This window comes from Hyaena hyaena, unplaced genomic scaffold (genome assembly GCF_003009895.1).
Source record: "Hyaena hyaena isolate Hyena2069 unplaced genomic scaffold, ASM300989v1 scaffold_4, whole genome shotgun sequence".
Taxonomy (NCBI): domain Eukaryota; kingdom Metazoa; phylum Chordata; class Mammalia; order Carnivora; family Hyaenidae; genus Hyaena; species Hyaena hyaena.
Genome location: NW_024080636.1, coordinates 5,195,417 through 5,221,273, shown reverse-complemented (window position 1 = coordinate 5,221,273; position 25,857 = coordinate 5,195,417). Strand labels below are relative to the sequence as shown.

The 25,857-nt window shown below is 44.9% G+C and overlaps 1 protein-coding gene across 1 annotated transcript in view; it reads left to right on the top strand.

Moving 5' to 3' along the window:
- The window catches only part of SMC1B (structural maintenance of chromosomes 1B), a 72,456-nt gene extending 47,302 nt beyond the window's left edge, over nt 1-25,154 (top strand). The window contains exons 15-25 of the mRNA XM_039234502.1: nt 145-251; nt 10,275-10,416; nt 11,207-11,352; nt 12,630-12,783; nt 14,739-14,837; nt 17,100-17,256; nt 17,934-18,088; nt 19,113-19,264; nt 20,917-20,986; nt 23,348-23,458; nt 24,610-25,154. Of these exons, the coding sequence (XP_039090433.1) occupies nt 145-251; nt 10,275-10,416; nt 11,207-11,352; nt 12,630-12,783; nt 14,739-14,837; nt 17,100-17,256; nt 17,934-18,088; nt 19,113-19,264; nt 20,917-20,986; nt 23,348-23,458; nt 24,610-24,711 (1,395 nt within the window). The 3' untranslated portion in view covers nt 24,712-25,154. The remainder of the gene's footprint in view (nt 1-144; nt 252-10,274; nt 10,417-11,206; nt 11,353-12,629; nt 12,784-14,738; nt 14,838-17,099; nt 17,257-17,933; nt 18,089-19,112; nt 19,265-20,916; nt 20,987-23,347; nt 23,459-24,609) is intronic.
- Nucleotides 25,155-25,857: the final 703 nt, after the last annotated feature.

Here is a 25,857-nt window from a genome sequence, read left to right as displayed (position 1 = left end):
AAAGAAATCACTGGCTCCTCAGAGTACAGTAATGCTTTTTGGCCTATTACAGGAGTTCTTGATGGGAAGAATTTAGATTGAAGCATTGTCTATATACTTTCTAAATTTAATTATAAAACCAATTGTTTTGAAATAATTTAAAAGGTTGAAGATAATATTTTTCAACACTTCTGTGAAGAAATTGGTGTGGAAAATATCCGTGAATTTGAGAAGAAACATGTTAAACAGCAACAAGAAATTGATCAAAAAAGGTATTTTTATTACAAGATGTTAATAAGCTACTTACACATATATAAATGTAACAGTTCTTTCTTAATTTAAGGGAATTGTGCCTGAGCGACTCTTTATTTCAGTTCTTCAAGAAATATCTAGTAAACATTCATATTCTTATAAAGAGATAGAATTCTTTTATTCAATAACTTTTTAAAGCAAGAAAGCCTAAATATACTAAGTAAGAGAATGGGGATATAATTACACAGACATAGTAGTTATTAAAAGAATAATAAGGCAGTAATTTACTTATTCCTCTATAAATATCCGTGCATGTGGATAAAATTTGTAATTTTCAAGAAATAATGTATTCCCAAGATAGAAAAATCTAAGGAGCCCAGTTACCATAGAAAGGAAAGTAAAAAAGCTTCCTGCCCACCACACCCATCCCCAAATTCACCAAGCATGTATGGTTTCACAAATGAATCATCCCAGCAAACTTTAAAGGCATAAGTAACTTCAGCATTTAACATATAAACAGATGTTCAATGTTTAAACTTCTCCATGGTGTGGAAGAGGAAGAAACATCTTTTTACTAAATGAGCATAATATAATAATTGAATAATATTGATGCAAAAACCTAAAAAAGGCATGTATACATACAATAAGAAACTGTAAGTCATTCCTACCTATAAATAACCAAATAAAATAAGGTTTAAAAGGAAACAAGCAGTGCAACAACAACAGCAAAATAATCCACCGTCATCGATTGTAGACTTCATTCCAAGAATAAGTGTGGTTCAGTATCAGGAATTATTGCTATAATTTGCCATATTAATGATCAAAGGAAAAAATAATCATACATTCAACTCTAGAAATGATTAAAAAGACACTTGACCAAATTCAGCATTCATTTTTGATTTGAAATTCTTAAAATGTGAGTAGTTATCTGTGGTATGAGAAAATATACCTTATTCTAAATCAACATTATGTTTTCACAGAGTAACACTAGAACACACGAGAAGTATTCCTAGTAAAATTAGAAATGAGAAGAAGATTCAGTGTCACATTACCTAATGTACTCCTGGAAATACTAGTTGATAGAGTTAGACAAGAAATGTAAACAAGGTATAACATTTGCAAAGGAAGAGACAAAATTTCCACTGTTTGCAGGTTACATGGTTATATCTAGAAATTCCTAGAAAACAAATTGGAAATTGAAATTCTTTGAAAACTGTTATAAACAAAAAAGAATTCAGCAATGTGGCTGAATACAAATATTAATATGAAAATTATAAATTTAAAAAATTAATATAAAAATTAATTTTAAAATTAGTAGCCTTTCTATATAGAAACTACCAGGGAGACAATGTATAGGGAGAAAATATCTAAATTATGTTAGAGAGGAAAAAGGTAAAATACTTAGTACTTAGGAATAAATTTACTAAATGTGAAAGTATGTAAAGAAACTTTTAGGGCGCCTGGTGGCTCGCCCAGTCGTCATCTGACTCCTGATTTTGGCTCAGGTCATGATCTCCCAGTTCGTGGCTTTGAGCTGTGCACGGGCTCTGTGCTGGCAGTGCAGTGCGGAGCTTCCTTGGGATTTTCTCTCTCTCTGTCTCTCTCTGCCCCTCCCCCGCCCCGTCAGAAAATAGGCTTTTTTAAAAAAGAAACTTAAACAAGACAAAGAAATAATAAACTTGAATAAAAAGAAAAGGCAGACAAGTTATTTCATAAGAAGATTCAGTATTATAAAGAAATTGGTTCTCCCTAATTGAATCTATAATTTCATCTCTTTTATTTTTTTTTTTTTATTATTTATTTCTAGGAGAGAGAGAGAGAGAGACAGTGTGAGCAGGGGAGGGTCAGAGAGAGAGGGAGTCACAGACTGAAAGAGGCTGCAGGCTCCGAGCTGGCAGTCAGCACAGAGCCCGATGCGGGGCTCGAACCCACAAACCGCGAGATCGTGACCTAAGCGAAAGTCGGACGCTTAACCGACTAAGCCACCCAGGCGCCCCTATAATTTCATCTCAACACATGTATGGACAAGATTTGTTGTTGTTGTTTTAAACTAGGTAAGCTGATTCTAGACTTCACATTCAGAATTCACTAAGAAAAAAATCTGAAAAAAGTAATGAGAAAGGACTTAGACTCCCAGATTTTAAAACATGTATAACGTTGGATTAATTAAAATCTTGGACTTGCTCCCAAATAGAGTCCAGATCTATAAGGGAAATTCAAGTTAATATAAAGCTGGCATTTCATATTAGTAGAGAAAAAATATATTTTTTCAGTAAATCATGTTGGATACATGTGTTTTGAACTTGGAAAAAACCCACTTGGATCCCTGTCTCATTCTTTAGACTCAGACCAATGCCAAACATTCTAATAAATAAAATGAAGGTGTAAAAATACTAGAATAAGCCATAAGAGAATTTTTTAAAATGACCTCAAATTAGAGAAGGTCTTTCAGTGTGACATAAACACCGGGAGCCATACCGGTGTTTCCTCCCACACCGGGAGGAAAGGATGAAATGCAAAGGTATAGAAATAAAGATGTTTCGTGTGGCAAAACACCTTGAAGAAAATCAAGACAAATAACAATCTGGGGGAGAATATATGTACACGTGTGTTTAAAAATCGTAAAGAGTGGTTGCCTCTGAGGGTGGGAAAGAGATATTTTACTTTTTGTGTATTCTGACACCTTTTTAATATTGTACCACATCCATATATTATCTATTCAAATATAATTGTTTTGGCAATACGACAATTCTAAATTTAAGGGTACAGTAGTGACAATAACAAGTTTGTATTATAAGTCAAAGGATAGTGCCTTTGCCCAGGGTATAATCATTTTATATTTAAAAGTAATCAGTCATGCAGAAATAGGAAACACAAAGCATTTATGATTGCAGATTGTTTAAGGTCTAGACTTGACTTATACTCATCTCGTTGATTGGTTTATTTTGTATTAGGTACTTGTCTTTTTTTTTTTTCTCGTTTTATTGAGGTAAAATTGACATACATCGCTGTAAAAGGTGTACAGAGTAATGGTTTGACTTACATGCATTGTAAAATTATTTACTGCAGTAAGTTTAGGTAACATCCATCATCTTATATAGATACAAAAATCAAATGTAATTTTTATTTTTACTTTTAAATTTTTTATCTTATTTCCAATATAGGTAACATACAGTGTTATATTAGTTTCAGGTGTACAGTATAGTGAGTCAGCAGTTCCATATATTACACCATGCTCATCAAGATAAGTGTGTTTACTCTTAATCCTCTTTACCTATTTCACATATCCCCCCACCCACCTCCCCTGTGGTAACCATGTATTTATTCTCTATAGTTAGGAGTCTGTTTTTTGGTTTACCTCTTTTTTTCCCTTGGTTCATTTGTTTTGCTTCTTAAATTCCACATATGAGTGAAATCAAATGGCATCTGTCTTTCTCTGACGGGCTTATTTCACTTAGCATAATACTCTCTAGCTCCATCTGTGTTGTTGCAAATGGCAACATTTCATTCTTTTTTATGACTAATATTCCATTGTATATACATACCACATATTCTTTAACCATTCCTCTATTGATGGACACTTGGGTTGCTTCCATAGTTTGGTTATTGTAAATAATGCTGCCGTAAACATAGGGATGCATATATTCTTTTGAATTAGTGTTTTCATATTCTTTGGGTAAATACCCAGCAGTGTGATTACTGGATTGTAGGGTAGTTCTATTTTTAAATTTTGAAGAACCTCTGTTCTGTTTTTCACAGTGGCTGTACCAGTTTGCATTCCCACTAACAGTGCATGAGGGAGGGTTCCTTTTTCTCCACATGCTCACCAGCACCTATTGTTTCTTATATTTTTCTATTTTAGCCATTGTGACAGGTGTGAGGTGATAACTCGCTGTGACTTGTGTTTCCCTGATGATGAGTGATGTGGGGCACCTTTCCAAGTGTCTGTTGGCCATCGAGATGTCTTCTTTGGAGAAATGTCTGTCCATGCCTTCTGTTCATTTTTAAATGGGTTATTTGTCTTTTGGGTGTTGAGTCATAGAAGTTCTTTACATATTTTAGATACTAACTTTATCAGATATGTCATTTGCAAGTATCTTATCTCATTCTGTAGGTTGCCTTTTAGTTTTGTTGGTTGTTTCCTTTACTATGTAGAAGCTTTTTATTTTGATGTAGTCCCAATAGTTTATTTTTGCTTTTATTTTCCTTGCCTCAGGAGGCAGATCTAGAAAAAAGTTGTTCTGGCCAGTGTCAGAGATATTACTGCCTGTGCTCTATTCTAGGATTTTTATGGTTTCAGGTCTCATAGCTAGGTCTTTAATCCATTTTGAGGTTAGTTTTGTGTATGGTGAAAGAAAGTGGTCCAGTTTCATTCTTTTGCATCTAGCTGTCCGGTTCTCCCAGTACCATTTGTTGAAGAGACTGTCCTTTTCCCATTGCAAAGCCTTGCCTCCTTTGTCAAAGATTGATTGACCATATTGTGAGTTTATTTCTGGGTTTTCTATTCTGTTCCTTTGATCTATGTGTCTGTTTTTGTGCCTTTACCATACTGTTTTGATTACGACTTTGTAATATAATTTGAAATATGGAGTTGTGATATCTGCAGTTTTGCTTTGCTTTTTTAAGATTACTTTGGCTATTCAGGGTCTTTTGTGGTTCCAAACAAATTTTAGGATTGTTTGTTCTAGTTCTGTGGAAAAATGCTGTTGGTGTTTTGATAGGAATAGTGTTAAATATCTAGATTGCTTAGGGTGGTTGTTCTTCCAGTCCATGAACATGGGATGTCTTCCCATTTCTTTGTGTTGTCCTCAGTGTTTTATAGTTTTCAGAGTATAGGTCTTTCACCTCTTTAGTTAATTCTTAGTTTATTCCTAGGCATTTTGTTACTTTTGGCGCAGTTGTAAAGGGATTGTTTTCTTAGTTTCTGCTGCTTCATTATCAGTGTATAGAAATGCAATGGATTTCTGTACATTGGTTTTGCATCCTGAGATCTCATTGAATTTACCTATCCGTTCTAGTAGCTGTTTTCTATATATATTATAATATCATCTGTAGATAATGAAAGTTTAACTTTTTCAGTACCAATTTGGATGTATTTTCTTTTTTTTTTTTAATTTTTTAAATGTTCATTTATTTTTGAGAGAGAAAGAGTGCATAAACAGGGGAGGGACAGAGAGACAGGGAGACACCAAATCAAAGCAGTGGAGCCTAATGAAGGACTCCAACCCACAAAGCATAAGATCATGACCTGAGCCAAAGTCAGACGCTCAACTGACTGAGCTACCCAGGCGCCCCTCTCTCTTTTTTTTTCTTAACTTTTTAAATGTTTGTTTATTTTGAGAGAGCGCATGCACACACATCTGAGCAAGTGGGAGAGGGGCACAGAGAGGGAGAGAGAGAATCCCAAGCAGGCCACAGAGCCCATTGTGGGGCTTGATCCCATGAACCATGAGGTCATGACCTGAGCCAGTATCAAGAGTTGGACACTTAACTGACTGAGCCACCCAGGCTCCCTGGATGCCTTTTATTTGTTTTTCTTTTCTGATTGCTGTAGCTAGAACTTCCAGTATTACGTTGAATAAAAGTGGTAAGAGTGGACATCCTTGTCTTGTTCCTGACCTTAGGGGAAAAGCTCTCAGTTTATTCCCATTGAGTATAATGTTAGTTGTGGGTTTTTCATATAATCAAATATAATTTTTAAATATAAAAGTAGTGTGTACCTCTTAGAGAACATAGAGAAAACCTGTTTAAAAAATCAGTCATTATCCTCTTGTCCAGAAGTAAAAACTATTCTTTTGGCCAAAATATTTTTTGGCCCATTCCCTTTAATTTTATTCTCTATAATTCATAGTCCATTTATTTACTCAATGCCAATTTAATATAAGCCTCCTGTGAGTCAGGAACTGTTTTAGGCACTGAGACCTCAACAGTGGACAGAGAAGCCCCTGCCTATTCCACGTCCTTTTCATGTCCGTGTACATTTTAGGATCAGCTTTTCAACTGCTCTTAAAAGTCTGCTGGGATTTTGATCGGGACTGTGTTGAATCTGTACACCAATGTGGGACATGTTTTAAAACATGACATGTTTTAACAGTACTAATGCATGAACATAGTGTCTGGCTCACTTATGTGGATTTCCCGTAATTTCTCTCATTAATGTTCTTCAGTGTTCAGTGTACAGGTCTTATTCATGTTTTGTTCAATTTTAAGTACCTTATATCTTTATGCTATTATAAATAGAGCTGTTTTTAATTATCAGTTTCAAATAGATTGTTGGTAGTGTATTGAAATAAGATTGTTTTTTATAAATTGAGCTTGTATCCTACAACTTTGCTAAGCTTATTAGTTCTAGGAGCTCTTTTCTAGATTCCTTAGAATTTTTTACATGATCATCTTTCAGTGAAAATGAAAATTTATTTTTTCTTTTCCAATTAGTATGCCTCTTATTTCTTTATCTTATTGCACTAGCTAGAACCTCCAGTACGATGTTGAATAAATAAATGCGGTGAGAGCAGACATCCTGCCTTATTCCCAGGCTTAGGGGCAGAGCATTGAGTCTTTCACAGTTAGATATGGCTTTAACTTTAAGGTGCCCTTTAGCAGAATGAGATAGTTCCTTTCTGTTTATAATTTGCTGAAATTTTTCATCATGAATGGGTACTTTTTCTGCCATCTTTTGAGATGATTACATGGTTGGGGTGTTGTTGTTTATTAATATGGTGAATTATACTGATTGATTTTAGAGTGTTAAACCAACTGACCTACCTAGGGTAAACCCCACTCTGTCATGCTGTATTATCCTTTTCAAATATTCTTAGATCTGATTTGCCAAAATTTGTTAAGGATTTTTGCATCTACATTCATGAGTGTATAGGTATATATAATTTTTTTTCTTGAAATATCTTTGTCATATTTTTGTATCAGGGTAATGCCTAATGGAAGGAAGACCCACAAAATGAATCAAGAATTGTTCTCTCCTCTTGTTTATTCTGGAAGGGTTTTTGTAGAATTAGATTACTTCTCTCCTAAAAGCTTGGTGAAATTTGCCCATGAAGCCACTGGGGCCACCCACTTTCTTTGTGGGAAGGTTTTTAGTTACAAATTCAGTTTTCTTAATAGATACAGGGCTAGTCAGGGTATTTTTTTCCTTGAATAGGTTTTTTTTTTAATATAATTTATTATCAAATTGGTTACTGCACAACACCCAGCATTCATCCCAACAAGTGCCCTCCCCCATGCCCATCACCCACTTTCCCCTCCCCCTAACCCCCATCAACCCTGTTTGTTCTCAGTATTTAAGAGTCTCTTATGGTTTGCCTCCCTCCCTCTCTGTAACTTTTTTTTTCCCCTTCCCCTTCCCCATGGTCTTCTGTTAAGTTTCTCAAGATCCACATATGAGTAAAAATATATGGCATCTGTCTCTTCTGACTGACTGACTTCACTTAGCGTAACACCATCCAGTTCCATCCACGTTGTTACAAATGGCCAGATTTCATTCTTTGTCATTGCCAAGTAGTATCGAATGGGTTTTAGTAGTTTGTTTCTTTCAAGGGATTTATGTGTTTCATCCAAGTTGTCAAATTTATTAACAAAGTTATTAATGATCATTTTTTATGCTTTTAATGTCTGTAGGATATGTACTGATGTTGTCTCTTTCATTTCTGATATTGGTGATTTATCTTACTTTTCTTCTTGATGCCTAGCTAGAGGGGCATTAATTTTACTGATCCTTTCTAAGAGCAGCTCTTGGCTTCATTGATTTTTCTCTGTGGTGTGTCTATGTTGTTTATTTCTCTTCTCGCCTTTATTATTTTCTTCCTTCTACTTATTTTGGGATATAAGCATTATTTTCTAATGTAAACATTTTGAACTGTCTCTTGTAAGTATTGCTTATGCTGCATCCCACTACTTCTAGTATGTTGTGTTTTCATTCTCATCCCATTCAAAATACCTTCTAATGTCTCTTGTGATTTCTTTCAACAACCATTGTGGGGTCCAGAAGTGTCCTGTTTAATAGACACCTGCTGGGGGATGGACTATTCTTGGGGTGGCAGTTGAATCCAGTCACTCGAGTCCTCTCTGTGACTTACTGGTCCTCTGCCTGATTGTTCATCAAACACTGAGGGAGGGGGTGTTGAAATTTCTAAGTGTACTTTTGAATCTGTCAATTTCTTCTTCCAGTTCTGTGAGCTTACTTCATGTGATTAGGTCTATACGTATTTGGGATCATTATATGTCTTTTTGCTTAATTAATTCCTTTATCCTTGTAAAATGCCCCCTCTTTATCCCTGTCATATTCTGTTTTCTGAAGTCTACTTGAACTGCAATAGATTATCTTTCTAAGGAATTATGTCTACTACTGTTTATTGAATTTCCATAAATATCCAGCTGGAATTCTGATTGGGATTGCATTGGACTTATATATTTATTTGGGGAGAACATCTTTAAAATATCAAGTCCTCTCATCGAAGAACATAGTATGTCTCTTCATTTATAAGAACATAGTATGTCTCTTCATTTATTCTAATCATCTATATCCTTTATTAGAATTTTAAAGTTTTACTTTCCTTTGAGATCTTGTGTGATCTTAAGTTACTTCCTAGATATTTTATAGGTTTTTTCCTCTTATGAACAGTATTTATTTTTATGCTATATTTCTAGTTGGTTTCTACTGGTGTAGAAATATGCTATTGACTATTAGATTAATCTAACATAAGTTTGCTAAAACCTCTTATTACTTCCAGTAGCTTATCTGTTCTGTACCCTGGATGCCTCTGACTTCCGACTGAAAATGTGGAGTAAGCAGTTGAATGTACATGCTAGGAGTTCATGGGAGCTCATGGGAGAGGTCCCAGCTAGAGGTATAAATTCTGGGTTTGTATGCAGATGGCACTTACAGTCACGTGCCTGGGTAAGATCACCAGGAACTATTAAGGGGCATCTGGGGAGGGGAAAGGAAAGCTGGAGTACTGTGGTGTTCCAGAGCCAAGCGAGGAAGGTTTGACTGGCACGTGGTCTGCATGTCTGCCACCGCAGCAGAAAGAAATCCTGCAGTGGTTTGTTCTTAACCACGGCACAGGTGCCATGGTCAGCGGCTGAGAGCAGAGATCAGAGCGTGTCACACCTGGCTCCACCACTTCCGAGTCAGGTAGCCTTGGGCAAGAAACTTGGCTCTGCCTTGGTCTGCTTGTCCTCACTGTAAACAAGGATAGCAGTATCACCCACCTCAGAGAGTCAGGACTTGAGAGAGTGAGTTCATGTAAAGGCGTTCGTAACAGCAGCTGGCACACAGTCCCCTCTCATGGAATAGCTCTCTGGTTTTATCATTACTGTTCCTGTTGTGGTCTGTGTGTCAACAGTACCTAGCACAGTCTCTCATGACTGTGCTTTACAAGGTTTCTGGGTTGAATGATGCTGTTAGCAGGGAACTTGAGAGAGAAGATGGAAGAATGAACTACGGTTGGCCTTGGAATTCTCTACGAGGAGTCTGTGAAGCTGGCAAAGTAGGAAGGTGCTTCGGGAAGGGACATGTTCTTTACTTCCCAAGTTTGGAGTCTGTGGATGACTAGCCGATTTGAAAGACTGGCCAAATAAAGAAGAATAAGCACATAAATTGTAATGTAAAGAGGAGGGAAGGGAGTCTACAGAAAATAAAAGATGGAAGAAACGTGTATCATATGCAGTGTATGGATGCTGACTAAAACCAGTTTTTTTTGTTTTTAATGAGACTCCAGAAATCTGGCAGTGATAGGAATTTAATATTAAGGAATGGTCATCGTTTCTATCTATAGTAGTTTGTGGTTTTGTTCTAATGGTCACCTCACTTTCAGAGACATATACTAAAATCTTTACAGATGAAAATATGTCTGAAATGTGCTTCAAATAACCCAGTGCTGGAGGGCAGCGACCAGTAGAGCTCTAGATGAAACAGGATTCATTATAGTATTCCTTCTACTTTTGTAAATTTTTTTAAATTTTCCATAATAACAATTAAAGAACTAAAGGATCTTTACCACTTGTAACACTTGACTCTATTATACTAGGTTAGAATTTGAGAAACAGAAAACTCGGCTTAATATTCAACTCGAATATAGTCGCAATCAGCTGAAGAAGAAGCTGAATAAGATCAGTATATTAGAAGAAACCATCCAGAAAGGCAGACAAGACATTGACAACCTGAAGAAGGTAACTACTAACAGGTGGCTGAAGCGCCTTGGCACTGAATTTATTTCTTTCATCGAGTGAACACTGCCGGACTTCTGAAGTGATCTCCTAGTGACAGGAAGGGTGGGGGCATGTGTGAGAAATACTGGAAGTAAAACCCACAGTTTCACGAATTATTAGATGTTGAAGTGGGGGGGGGGGGAGTGTGCCACTGAGGACTCCTGAGCTCTAATTTGGATGATTGGTGGATAGAGGGGCAAGTTAAAGAGAGAAAATTCTGGACCCGCAGAGCTTGAGTTGCTTGTATGACGTCTAGATAGCAGTCTCCAGCAGATACAGAGCACGTGGATGACCGGAAGAGTCTAGGCTGGTTTATGGGAGTAAATTGAAACCATATGTGAATGGTTGAGACCCCCAACCCCACTCCCCGGGCAGAGCGGTAGACGGTGAAGAGCAGTGACGTGAGGCAGGATCTCGGGAAGGAGGGAGTGAGGACAGTTGTCAGAAGGGTAAAGTCTGGGAGGTGTCTGCTTAATTTGCCAATTGAGAGGTCACAGTACCAACAACATTTTCATTAGACAGTGGGAACAGAGTCAGAGCGTAGCAAGCTGAGAATGAATCCAAAGTGAAAGAGAAAGGCAGGTAGTAATCAGCAATTCCAAGAAGTGTAGAACAAGAGTGGGTCACGTGCTGGAGTAGAAGTTCAAGCAGCACACAGGATCACTGCTTTGCTTTGCTGATGGTAGGATGATCTGTTGACCTTATTAATGTGAAAGATAGCTAAGTCTGCAGTGCAAATCATCCCATTCAGGCTGAAGAAAAGTGTCTGCAAATTGTGGATGAACTCCTGGCAAAGCGGCAGCAACTTAAGGACATATTTGTCACTCAGAATGCCAACACCGAGAAAGTCCAAGCTCAGGTTGAAGAAGAACGGAAGAAAGCTTTGGCTATTGATAGGTAATTAAGAAGTTTATCAGTTTAAAGGACCATAACCAGAGTTTTAAAGACATTTACTACTAATTTGAAATTTGTTACAGGCAGTTTTGTTATTTGAATATGTGTCCCACAGCATACCTTTCAAGCATTCTCATTTAGGGGAAAACCAAAAAAGTGGTCAGTTGTTTAGAATGAATAGTTCTTTTTGGCAGATGAAAACGTGGGCCTGTGTGAGGTGTCTCTCACCCTAAGTCCCCCTGACGCTGCCGTACGGGTCTCCCTGCAGCCCGGCTGTGAGAGGGGGCACGCCGGGCCGGGACCTGGGGCCAGCCTGTGTGGTTGGCGCCCCGGTTCTGCCGCTGGTACACGTGCCTTCCTCTCCTCAGGTAGTGAACGGTCACGTGGGGTCCCAGCATTGCCCGCCTCCCGGGACAGTTGTCAGGATTCAGTGAGGGGCTGTTCATAGACACTTAGAACCTGGCACATATGAGCGAGCGTGTGTGTTTGTGGTGGTGACAGACACATTGAGTCAGGTGTCTTGTTACGCCCCAGTGACCTCTGCTTTCCTGTGTGATTGACGCAGCTGTAAGCGATCAGAGGAAATGTGCTCTATGTTTGCTCCACTCTTAGCATTTCACAGTTTTCCTCACTGTTCAAAGATAGAGCCAGAAAGTTCTTGGTCTAAGAGTTTTGAGTGCAATTTAAGTTCATTTACTCTTCAGTTGTTTTCACTGTTGTATTTAGTTTAAACAGAAGCACATCTCTGTTCATCATCGTATTCTTGAAAGCCACATAATTCTGGATTTATTTTATTTAACTGGCAAAACCCCCAAACCTTCATTTAAGATAGAAGGCATTACATTAATAGGGGCTGTAGTAAATAAAACATTCGGTCCATTAGGTTTGTCATGACTTACTTGGTAGGACATTTCTCTTGTTCAAATATTGCTTCTCTTGGTTTGAGGTTCTAAAGTGTACAGCTTATACACTGCATTTCTCTTGAGGGAGAAATGCAGCTTGAAAAATTATCTAGATTTTAAAACAAAGCTAGCCTGATTCAAGTAATTATTATTTGAAAATGCTCACTTGGATAAATTAATTACATTCATGGCCTTTCTCACGAGTGGTAAGGTTTATATGACAAGCACCAGTGAGATAACTCTAGAATTTACAGCACTCCTAGGAAAAAGTAGTCATTTTTCCATGTAGATTTATTTGTAACACATTAGTTTTTCTTCTTTGGTACAACTTTATGAATGAGTAAAATATAATCACTTTTCATATCTGCATATTTACAGGGAAGTGGGAAAATGGCAAAAAGAAGTTGTAAGTGTTCAAACTTCTTTGGAGCAGAAACGGCTAGAGAAGCATAATATGCTGCTTGACTGCAAAGTTCAAGACATTGAAATAATTCTTCTGATGGGATCGCTGGACGACATCATCGAAGTGGAGGTACTCCGCCAGGGACTCCCGCCGGCGTGTGGAGCTTAACATGCCGCCCTGAGGCTGCCTCGTGAAGTCCCGGCTCTGCGGACACACCCTCTTGTCCCAGAGCCCCGTTAGGCGCGGAGAGGTCTCCTGGGGGGAGGGGGGGGAGGGCAAAATGATCATCATGCGGAGGACTGGGCGTTTTGTGCAGGCCTCCTCTGTCTCTTGCTGATCCATGTCCGCTGAGCCCCCACAGGACGGGCCAGAGTTTCTTTCCTACACATTAGCACCCGAGAGGAGTCAGAGCTGCTGGACTCAGCCACCTTTGCGGGTGGTGTTAGGAAGGCGGCTGCTGTGGGCTTCAGACAGACCATCTCCGTTAGCTCGTCCACAGGATGGCGTCAGTAACTGTTCCACCTTCCAGGTCATTCATCCCTGAGCTCGTACTTGCCTGGGGTCTCCCTTCCACGCGCCTCCCCCCTCTGCTCTGCCTGGCTGCAGTCGGACTGCTCCGTTCCATCCATCCTCCACTGCGGAGGTGCCCTTAGTCCATGCTAGCATGACTGCTTCTCAGATTGACCTAATTCTCAAAGTCGTTGTCTGTTTTCCTCTATTTTAGCAGAGATCACATTCCAGACAGGAGGTAAGGAAAGGGGAAAGCCCTTTCCTGGTCACAAATGACAAACCCAGTTCAGAAGGTTTTAAAGGGGGTAAAGGAAGAGGACTGCAGTGGAGGAGACCTCATGCCCGACTCAGTCCAGGAATTTGAACACCGTCAAGAACTCTCTCTGGCTCAGTATATATTGGCTCTCTTCTCCCAAATGGGCCTCCCCCACAGGGCTGCAGCTGTAACCACTAACTTTGACCGGGAGGGAAAGAGAACTCTGCCCTGCTCTGTGCTGGGAAAATCCTGGGGAAGAACTCTGGCTCGTTCTGGGTCGCGGGTCCACTCATGCTGGTGCAGGAAGAGAAGGGACATCTGTTAACAGCAGAAGCAGATGGGAGCAGGAAAACAGCGGTCATTATACTATAGAAAAAATGTCTGGGGTTTTTTTAATTTATTTTTTAGAGAGAACACTCGAGCCTGGGACGAGAGGGAGAGGGAGAGAGAGAATCTTAAGCAGGAGCCTGACATAAGGCTTAATCTCATGACCCTGGGATCATGACCTGAGCTGAAATCAAGAGTCCAATGCTCAACTGCCTGAGCCACCCAGGCGACCCTGCACTTACCTTTTAAAGCATGATGCTTCTTAACAGCAAAGCGTTCAGGAGAGTGAAAAGGTCTCAACCATGTTGTGCTGGGAAGAGAAGGCCTGGGGGATGTGATCGTTCTTCTCCATTAGAAGATGGCCTGTCACAGGGGAAGGGTCACATTTGTTCTTTTTGGTCCCAAGGGTGATACAGGGTTAGGAAGGAGAAGCCACAGAAACAGCTTTCTTCTTCTAGGGAACACTTTGTACTAGAATGGTGAAGGGCCTTAGCGATAAGTTCCCTGACTGGAACTTTGTAAGTACTTCTGGTAGCGGCCACATGATGGGGATGCCATATAAGATCTTCTGTAAAGGCTGAACTAGGAAAGGCACAAGGCAGAAATTCTCTCTCTCCAGAGGGCTGAACAAGGAACACTGGGTAGAAATAATTACAATAGTTGTTACAGGAACAGTTGTCTTACCACAGTTTTGAGGTTGAACCTGACATTTCCCTTCCGCTGGAGGTGTTCAGACAGAGGGCATGTTACCCAGGCCTCCAGGACTCTTCTGTGGTGGGAGAGACTGTGCTAGATCACTGGTTCCAACACCATCCTATGCACATGCAGTAGCAGGGGCTCTTGTTGCCGGGGCATCATGGCCTTATAGGCCACGTAAGGATTTTAACTTCTAACTTGAGCGAGGTGGCAATCAATCAGGGGGCGTGGGGCAGACGGATGAATGGAGATCACCATTTCACATAACAATGAAAGGGCTTCTTCTGTTTTTCAGTTGGGAACTGAAGCAGAAAGTACCCAGGCAACAGGCGACATCTATGAAAAAGAAGAAGCCATTGAGGTAGACTACAGCGCTCTAAGAGATGATCTGAAGGTAACTGGAAGGTTTCTGTTCAGGCTAATTCATGGTGATATTGAATATTTAAATATAATACAGAAAAAATTTTAGACCATAAGTGTAGGGGGAAAAAGATTTCCTAATGGTTTTCAAAGAAATGGTATAAATAGATAACTTTTAAAAAAATGTTTATCTCCGCATTTCTCACTGTGTGTTCACAGAACATCAGTATCGTGGAGATCCTTCCCGAATGAAATCTGTGGTCAGAGTGTTTTGCAGGGCTGCCTCCTTGGAGATTGACAATGATCTTTAGTCTCTGAGAAGCCCTGAGATAGACGGAAGTAGCCACCATACTCCAGCCTGTCACTGTCCCAGGGTGGCCCTCACAGTAGGGGACACATCCTTCCCAGATGCAGAGCACAGACCTGGGGCCCGGTGTCAAGGTGTCCAATTCAGCAGCTCTGGCTCTGTGTCTCCATCACCCCCATAAGCCTTGCTGCAGTACTGCACCTCGTTGTGTGTTGACTCCCTCCTGAGGCCACTCCTCTCATTGAGGGAGGGCATGGCGACTAGGCAGCCTTAGCGCTCCAGCCACACAACCACAACCACAACCTTCAGGGAAGAGATGGGCTGCCTTTGCTGTGGTGTGTTCTTTTTTTTTTTAATGTTTTATTTATTTCTGAGAGAGAGAGAGACACCGTGAGCAGGGGAGGGTCAGAGAGAGAGAGGGAGCCACAGAATCTGAAACAGGCTCCAGGCTCTGAGCTGGCTGTCAGCACAGAGCCCGATGCGGGGCTCAAACCCACGAACTGTGAGATCATGACCTGAGCCGAAGTTGGATGCTTAACCGACTGAGCCACCCAGGCGCCCCTGCAGTGGTGTGTTCTTAAGAGTGAAGGAGGGCTGGGGCACCTGGGTGGCTTAGTCGGTTAAGCGTCTGACTTTCGCTTGGGTCATGATCTCGCGGTTCGTGGGTTCGAGCCCCGCATCAGGCTCTGTGCTGACAGCTCAGAGCCTGGAGCCTGTTTCAGATTCTGTGACTCCCTCTCTCTCTGGCCCTCCCCTGCTCATGCTGTCTCTCTCTCTCTCCTAGAAATAAATAAAACATTAAAAAAAAAAAAAAAGTGAAGGAGGCCTTTCTGACAGAGCTCCAAGAACTGTGCTGGCCTCACAGTGGCCCGAATTGGTGACCAGTCACTGTTGGGGCGGGTGGGGGTGGGCTAGCCTCAGGTGGAGCGGGGACCGTCCCGCACACCACCTACAGGGGACCCATGAGGGAGAAATACTCAAACATGGGCTCTGTGAGAAGGACGAAATGGAGGGTAGATGCCAAGTTGCAACATCCATATCTTTTAATTTCACATGTTTTTAATAGGTGTTGTGAGGTTTGTTGGGCTCTTGGGTTGTATTTCTTCTATTTTTTGGCAATCACAGAAAAGCTTTTGTCTTTTCTATAGTCTGTTTAGTGCTTTCATATTTAGAAAATCCTTACCCACCTTATTACTGAGTAAATGTTCCTGTTTTGTTTTCATTTCCTATTTAATTCATCTGAAGTGTATTGTGGTAGATGGCATAAAGTAAGAATCTCTTTTTAAAAAGTTACCTAAGTTAGCCAGGTTTACCCAACATTTTTCAAATAATTCTCTTCTCGGTGCCTTGAAACGTTAACATTTGTCCACATGTTAGTGAGGCACCCTGGGAGGGCAAGAACGCTTTCCTGGAAGCTCATGCCTACACCCCTTCCTCCCTTCCCTCCTCACTCAAGGTCTGCTCACCCTGGTGGTTTCAGGTGAAGTGTTTGCCCCCCAGACGGGTTGGATGCTTCTCGCTGCCGCGCAGCACCTCCGCTTGCCCTTACAGGGCTCCCGCGCGGCCGCGGATGCCAGCCTGTGTGCCTGGCTTCCCTGTGAGCTCCTTAAGGGCACGGGCAGAACCGTTTTCGTCATTGACTCCTCAGGGTCTAATACACAAGTAAACAATCAGCATTTTTTAATGAATGAGAAACTGAAGGTGATCTATGAATTGTTGCTTTTTACCTGGATCGGGGAGCATGGGGGTGAGGCATGTTCCGGGAGAGCAGTATCGAGAACGCTGGAGCCACGGCGGAGCACGGCCCGTGAGGGAGCTGTGGATGGCGCGGCCCCACCGCGGTCCCGACTCCCAGGCCTCCGAGGGAGGGAAGGAGCGGGCGCGGGGAGAGGGAGGCTGGGACCTGGGCCCCAGGGGCCCTGGGCCTAACTACACAGCAGTTAGGGTCTGAAAGGCAGGCCAGTCCTCGCTGTTCTTTGCCAATAATAGGCCCTTGAATCCGATAAAGAAGTGGACGCCCACCTCCAGCTCCTGCTGCAGCAGGTGGCGGCGCAGGAAGACGTCCTGCTGAAGACGGCGGCCCCGAACCTGAGGGCCCTGGAGAGCCTGAAGGCCATCAGGGACAAGTTCCAGGAGTCCACAGATGGTGAGGCCGGGCTGCCACTGGCCGGCGAGGCTGCACTCCTGGGGCTGTGGCTTCTGGGTCTTTATTTCTAACCCGCATCTTCCTGTCCCGTCCCGTATTAATCCGTACCCTCAGCACTGAGTCACTGGTTGCTGCCTTTGTAAAAACTGTTCTGCTTTAATTTGGAAACAACTGTCCTGGTTATATTGGAACATAATTTTTTATACCAGTATGACGGTCATCTTAGGTGGTCTTTCACTGAATTTGTCACTATTATTTTAAAATTAGCCCTACTATGGGGCACCTGGGTGGCTCAGTCGGTTGAGCGTCCGACTTCGGCTCAGGTCATGATCTCGCACTTTTTGAGTTCGAGTCCCACGTCGGGCTCTGTGCTGACAGCTCAGAGCCTAGAGCCTGCTTCAGATACTGTGTCTCTGTCTCTGACTCTCCCCTGCTCACGCTGTCTCTCTCTCTCTCTCTCTCTCCCCCAGAAATAAATAAAACATTTAAAAAAATTAGCCCTACTAGAAAAAGGGCCCATCAATTTTAAGAGCCATGCTCTTGGAATTAGTAACAATTGAGGTATTTTAAAAATAGATTTTACTCAAGATAACCAAATTCAAACTCTATGCTTTAAAATTACAATAAGAGAAGCCTTCCCCCCAGTGGTCTTCACAATAAAGAACGTTCTCTCTCAGCTTTCGAGGCCAGCAGAAAGGAAGCCAGAATGTGTAGGCAAGAGTTTGAACAGGTGAAAAAAAGGAGATACGACCTTTTCAGCCAGTGTTTTGAGCATGTCTCTGTCTCCATTGATCAAATCTACAAGAAGCTCTGCAGAAACACCAGTGCCCAGGTAGGCGTTTCCACCCCGACCATTGCTGGTAACTTTGTGTGGGTGGTATGCGTTTTCTGGTGGGGAGTCAATATCCACCATTATCTGAGTGACCCACTTCTGGAGCTAAGTCAATTCCAGAAGTTTGGTGCTCGTAGTAATGGTGTTCTAGACCCCACTCACTGTCCCACTGGTCAGCCTGGACAAGGCAGAACTTCTCTGGTCCTATTTCTTCATCTGAAAAATGGAGAGGGCGAGGTGGTGCTCAGCATTTGTTTCTAGATTCTCTTCAGTTCTGGAGTTCTGTTGTTTGGTACTAATTTAATTCCAGTGGTCTCTGTGGTTCCGGTGCATGTTCCGTAGAGGGTCTTGGGAATGGCTGGCCTGGGGTCTGTGGCACTGGGCAGAGGCCCACAGCAGAGGACAGAACCAGAGGCAGGAGTGTGTTGAGACAGCACCTTTGCTCTAACCGTGCCCGTGACGCGGTCGGTACCCAGAGCAGACCCCGCGGTGCTGAATGTGGGGTCAAGGGGTGGACTGGGTCCTCCCCAGCTGCTCTTCCCTATCCTGTGGGGGTCTTCTCCAGCTGAAAGTTGGTCCTGGATCAGACACTTAGAATTTGAGCTGAAAATAACTTACTTATTTTCAGTAAAGTAAGACTAAAATAAACCCATCAACTTCTTGAAGGCAGGATCGCCGTCTGTGTCTACGGCACCTGGCCCGCAACAGCTGTTCGGTAAAGGCTGAGGAGTGGGGCCAACGGGTGACCTGGATGAAGACTTGTTGTAAGACTGCGACGGGTGCCGCTGAGGTTGATGGCGGTCCTGTGTGTTTGACAGTGTCTCCCTCTCCTACCGCCTGGACAGCCGTTTCCCGTGACCGCTGGGAAAGCTGTGTCCGTTCTTTACAGGCCTTGGTGTTTTCCCATCAAAATGGAGGGAAACCTAACCAATAGCGTATTTCGTAGTTCAACCGTCTCAGTTTCCAAAGTCGAAATTTACTAATTGTTTCTGTGATATTGCTAAATAAATAACCTGTGTTTCAGGCATTTCTTAGCCCAGAAAACCCAGAAGAGCCTTACCTGGAGGGAATTAGCTACAACTGCGTGGCTCCGGGCAAACGGTTCATGCCAATGGACAATTTGTCGGGGGGAGAAAAGTGTGTGGCAGCGTTAGCCCTCCTGTTCGCTGTGCACAGGTAAGGCCACGGTGAAGTTCTCTCTCAGCATATGTGGGGCAAAACTGTTTTCTCCAGCCAATTCAGGTTGTTCTAGGCCTATAACCATTGAGACTGCAAATCTAACACATAATTCGGTCTCTGACAGATTTTCATTAAATTTCTGGAATTACCAGAGGCTACTTATATTCCAGGTTTCTAGAAAAGGAGAAAAAGAAATCCTGGAATGACCAGATGTGACACCAGGATTGCCAACAAACAGTTAGCAAGCAGAACAAAACATCCAGCCTGTTTATTACTTTCCTACCGTATACTCAGCTGTGTTTCTGTAGAGGATGTCACGCAAAGTATTTCTTCTGAAAAAGTGTTTAACCTCATCTCCACTAATGGCGATGGCAGTTTGCGAAGTAAATCAAGGAAACGTCAGCTACAATTAGGACAGCTGACTTTCCACATTCAAGTCATGAGATGAAGACACAGGTGGACCTGGCGCTGCCTCTGTCCCTTCGTGAGGGTCAGCGTGAGTTCCCACCTTCGTAGGAAGAGGCCAGTGCAGGAAAGGGAAAGAAAACGCCACTAATGCAGGAGGCAGCAGGACTCTGCTTTGAGCAAGTCTCTGCAGAATAAGACTATTACTAGGTGTCACTACCACCCGTTTTTCCCACAGATACTGACCAGATCTCTGCCGTGTGCCAGGTGGTGGTGTAGGCAGGGAACGAGACAAAATCCTTTCCTCAGATACACTGTATTTTGTTTTGGAAGACAGATGAGAAGGTATTTTAGCAAACTAACTCTCGAACATAAGGACTATCCGGAAGTGACAGATGCCATAGAGAAAAAGTAGGGAATGGAGACAGTAAGTAGCAGGGAAGGGTTTGCAGTATTAGAGTCACCCGGCAAGGCCTCTTTGAGAAGGCAGCATTTGAATAAAGATTTGAGGAATGAAGGGTGCAGGTCATGTGAAAGACTGTTCTAGACATTAGGAACAGTAAGTGCAAAAGGCCCTGAGGCCAGAGACAGCCGGCATGTGTAGTGAAGGGACTGTATGTGACAGTGGTGGACACGGGGCTCGGGAACTTGTCGCAGGAAAGGAGAAACCGGAGGATGAGCTGGACCAGGGGGCAGAGCTGACCAGACGAGGTGTGGGGCGGGACGGAGGCGGCAGGGGTGACCCCGTATCAACTCGAGCGAAAAAACCGTGGGGGGACATAGGTCTGGAGGGGCAGGGGAGGCGTGGGATTTGGGATGAGCTTGAGCTGTTTATCAGACGCCCGCCTGGAACCGCTGGGTAGGCTGTTGGGCACGTGAGGCAGGTGCGGGAGCCAGCAGTGTACGGACGGGATTTAAACCCCTGACGTCAGAGGAAATCACGGGGAGCTAATTAGCATGGAAGCACCGCGCCCGGGCCCCGCGGTGTGAAACAGTTCGAGCACCGCACAGGGAGGAGCGGCGGGGAGGTGGGAGTAGATGCTCATCCGTGAGGTCAGGGCGGCAAGCGGGGGCAGCCCCAGGGCCACCTGCAGAGGTCGCGGGGGACGCCGACTGAGCACTGCCCGTCAGACCGGGCGGCGTGGGCGAGGCAGAGGCGCCCGGGGGGACGCATGTTGTTTACTCTGAGTACCGTCAGGCCTCTTGTAACAGAAGGTTGTAACCCACCGGTGATTTCTTCCTAGTTTTCGGCCCGCTCCGTTCTTTGTTTTAGACGAAGTGGACGCAGCCCTGGACAACACTAACATTGGCAAGGTACGTTTCCCCCTGCTTTGAGTCTCCAGCAGACCCCGCCTGTGAGCCGAGGACCACCTCTGCTCAGAGGCAGTCCCCCTGCGACACACACCTTTGTTTGATAACAGCGGACTGAAAACCAGATCTTTTTTGTTGTTGTTTCTGAAAACCAAATCTAAGTTAGAGATCTAAGCAGAAGATGACTGGGGGGGTCGTCTTCATTCAGGGGTCAGGGGGCCCTCAGCGAACTGCTGGGGAATCAGAACGGGGGGTCAAGGATCTCCGTGCTGAGCCCGCGGCACTGCTGGGGGGCTTCTCCCCACTCCTAGACACCGGGGCCATGAGGGACACCCGCAGGCCCCGAGGCAAACGGGACCAAAGCGCTGGTCTAAGAAGGTCCAAGAATAGCATTTCCAGTAACATTCCAGAGGAGCTAAAGTTCAGACTTCCCCCCACCCCCCTTCACTTACTACCGCGTATCCAGTTGCCGCACGTGTCCCTGATCCTGTCTGCAGTAAGTGAGACGGTGAGGGAGCCGGTTCGGCAGTTCCGTGTGAAGTGAGCCCTGAAGCGCAGAGCCGGGCCGTGTGAAGCCGCCAGAGAGCCGGGCTCTGAAGCCTCCCTCCGCCGTGAGCTCCGACAGGAGGGCGGGCTCCGCACGGACGCAGGGCCAAAGAGGGGGGCGCTTCTGGCCCATGGACCCCCGGTGTCACGGCCCTGCGGCTGTGGAGACGGTGGATCGGACTCCTGGTTCCACTTCCAGGCACGTCCATCGTCCAGAAAGGACCACGCCATTTGTAAAGCGCCATGGAGGCGTATGCCTTGGTCTTGGGGGCCTGGCTCAGGGGCCCACGTCTGAGAGTTGATCCGGTCCCGGTGCCACCAGGTCGGGCCCGGGTCCCTGGAGTCCACCAGGGGATGCAGATTCGGGGGGGGGGGGGGGGGGGGGGGGGGGGGGGGGGGGGGTGGAGTTCAGGTGCGGAGGTCATTCTGGCAGCCAGAGTGGCCTCAGTCAGCACTGCCCCAGCTGCCCTCACCCAGCCCAGATCCCTCACCCCTACTTTCTGACGTGTCCACTCCAGTCACAAAATTGAGAAAACAGATCCCCAGTTGAACTTTGCAGAGGACAGGAAAGAGCCACCTTCTGTGACTTGCCAGGCATCGGGGTAACTGGGGAAGGGAAGGAAAACAGGAACAAAAGACCATCTGTAGCCTCTGGAATGCCAGCCAGCGTGCATCGGCTCATTGGACCCGGTGGCCTGACTCAGGAGACCTCTCCCCCAAGGAGGTGAAGCCTGTCTTCTGTATGGGGGGAGGGGTCTATTTTTGTGGACTGCTGTTTTCAGTGGCATTGAAGGCGTCCGTGCCTCCCAACAAGACTGCCACGTACGAGTGGCCTCTCCAGGGATGAGGTCTCAGGACTTTTCTGTGGGCATCCAGCCTGTGTACCAAAGACCTGTTAACTCAGTCTCCTCCCCCGGAATCTACCCTGGTGGCCCCTCCGCTGCCCTGCCGAGTGTGGGCGGACACGGGGTGAGCGGCTCCCACGGGCTTAGGGTGCCCTCCCCCCCAGCCCCCCACCCCCCCACCCCTCAGGCAGTTCCACAAGCACAGCGCGGAGTTCCCTCTGCCTGGGAGTTCAGCCTCTTGGCCAAAAGCCATTTCCCCTCCCGGCCACTCCCCTCCCAGCACTGGTCCTTGGAACCTCGGTCCCCACGCGGTCAGGACTCGGGCACGCGGACAAGAGCCATTCCAGCCCCTCAGAGACGTGCAGGGAGTTGGCAAATACCCTGGGAGACTGGCCAAGCTCTTCTCCATCTTTCTCTGGGTTCTCTGCATGGTCTGTTCAACAAGACCCCTTTCTGACCAATTTTGTTCTTACTCTCATTCCTTGGATCTGAGCTTCCTGAAGGAGCCACCAAGTTCAACTCTAACCAAATAATTTGAGGGTGGATTAGGAATTCATATATAATTGCCATCTTTCACTCACATCTGGCTTTGATTTATTAGCAAAATAGGAAGTTGGAGATTTACAGACCAGTCCTTCCTCACTCTGATAATGTCTGAGTGGTAGTTTTTATCTTGTGATGAAAGCTGATTGCATATTCACTTGATGGTATCTTAAGTTAGAGCTTTGTTCTTTAAAATATTCTTATTAGACGTTAAGTAAGATTTACAATTTTTTTAACGTTTTATTTTAATCTGAGCTGTTTCCATTTCTGCACTTATACTGGGTTTACTGAGTTACCAGAAAGGCAGGTAAGCGCCTTGTCCCCTACAATGGGCGACTCCAGCCGGCACAGTCACCAACTGTCTCAGGGCCCAGAATGGAGGCCGCCTCCTTGCTGGTGAAATGTGTGTTTTGTCCTCCCCGCTCCCCAGGTCTCAAGTTACATCAAAGAGCAGACTCAGGAGCAGTTTCAGATGATCATCATTTCCCTGAAGGAGGAGTTCTATTCCCAAGCCGACGCGCTGATAGGCATCTACCCAGAGGTAAAGACGGGCCCCTGACGCCACCTCGTTGTGTCCTGGAGTGAATTACAAGTCCCAGTGGAGTCTGCACATACTGTTTGATAAATATTAGGCTTAAATGATTTTTTGAATCAAATAAGATTTTTTTAAAATTCACGATATTTTTCTATGGCAGCACACATAAATTTTAAGATCGACTTTAAGTGAAAGATAGTTACGGAGCAGTAAGGTGCACGCACAGTAAACCGTTCACAGTGTAGTTCGTATTTCTGTAATGTTTCAGTGTTTTAGACCAAATGCACTGTGGGTAGCGCTAAAGGGCCCATGTAGCTTTCAGGAAGGACCAGAGCGGGGGACAAACCCCAAATTCACTGGACATTCCAAGTTGTGTAGTAACTTAGAATTCAAACACACCTTAAACTGTTCAAAATACTTACCTGAGCAAATGGGGTAGAGCAGCTAATTCAGAGCATTCAGTCTGGGGACAGTAGGCTTTACTTGCTGAGTTTTCATCTAAATGAAGAACAAACTTAATTTTCCTTCCTGTGCCTACAAGTTTCTTGGGAGCCTCTGGAAATTGTCACCCACGTCAGGGAACAAAAAAGACCTTTTTCCTCTCCGCACTCAGGTTCCCTGGCCTGGGTGGGGGCTGTAAATCAGGCCGGCAAAGGGCAGATTAACAAGAGGAAAACAGCTTATTGACACGTGCGTGGCGCACGGACACGTGCACACCCAGGGGAAGAGTGACCCCGACGGCCGCCGGCCAGACCTCCCGCTACACACCATCCCAGGCTAATACAAGGACAGGGGTGGGGGCTCCCGGATCAGGGGGCAGCTGAGGGGAACTGTGATGAGCAGCAGTCGCTTAGTAAGGCCCGTGGTGCCTCCTCCATCTGCACCCCTTTCCTTTGTGAATGGAGCCTGGAGCCCGGTCCTTGGAGCGTCTTCTGTGTCCGCTCAGAGCAGTCCGTGTGCCGGAGAGGAGGATGTCGGGATGGCACACGCTTGTTCCTTTTACCAGAGAATACACCATAAAGCTGATGTGCACGGAGACCGGTGGTTATAGATGTTCCTTTTTAAGTGCAGATCCGGATTCACTAGTGGCCTTTTATGTTTAATAACACGTTTTCCCTCAGTAGAGAAGTGACTTGAGCGGTCTTTTCTCATTTCAGTTCAACGACTGCATGTTCAGCAGAGTTTTGACCCTAGATCTTTCTCAGTATCCAGACACTGAAGGCCGAGAAAGCACCAAAAGAAACCGAGAGTCACGTTAAGACCGCGAGGGCCCCTTGAGCCCCTGGGGGAGTGTGCGGGCGAACGGGCCAGTCGGGCAGGGTCACGGCTGCCTGGTTCTCGCTCTTGAAGGACAAGTTGCTGGAGCAGCCTGTGCCGCGGCGGCTCGCTTCCATCATGCAGGCCCCCGTCCCGTGGCTAAGGTTCCTGTGAGTTAGCGCGGACCAAGTCGTCAAAGGAAGGTTCATTTTTGTGCCATAGTTTCAACTGTCATTTTGAAAGGCAGTCAGAAAAATGTTGACTTCTGCATTGTTTTCACTGAGGCCTTGCCTAGTATGTATGTGTTCGGTAATCTTTCAGGGAAACCCTTGGTTCTCAAATATACGAGGTATAGGTGTTAAAGCCGGGTTTCATGGGAAGTTATTTCAGAGGCATTCATGGCAATGCAGAAAATATCAATAAAGAACATTCTAACTGCAATGTCTCCAATCTGTCTACTCCAGTGCAATCTGAAGTTTTCTAAGTAAAACCTGAGGAGGAAATGTTGGACACGAGCTTCCCGAGTAACAGCGGACTCCTCCACCCCGATACGTGGTTCCGGGGAGGAAGGAAATTGCAGTGGCGTCCATCACCATTTCCCTTTCAAACGGAGAAGTTTTGTGCAGAGGAGAGCAGCTCCCGCCGCACGTGGGTCTGCAGTCCCGGAAACAGTGTGGAGCGGAGGCGCCAGGGGGGCTCAGCCGGTTACGCGTCCGGCTCGCGCTCAGGTCGTGATCTCGTGGTTTGTGAGATCGAACCTGGCTTTCGGCTTCGCGCTGACAGCTGGGAGCCTGCCTGGGAGTCTCTCTCTGCCCCTCCCGTGCGCGTGTGCGCGCACACACGCTCGCGTGTGCTCTCAGACTTTCACAGAGTTCCGAGATGCTGGCGGTCTCCACCTCAGACGGGCTGGGCCCAAGTGTAACGGGAGCAGCGTGGTCACTTCTGGACACTCACTGCTTCCCGTAAACAGAGCGCGCTGTGCGCCCACATCGAGCCACAAAAGCCCTGCCCCCACCCTCACCCAGCCGACCGCTCACCGCGTGGAGCGAGCAGGGGCCACTGCGCGTGTCCTCCGTTCGCTTCTAAGAAAGGGACCGCTGCCGCCAACCCCCCACTTCTGCGTCACAACTTCGCTGGCCCGTCCCCGT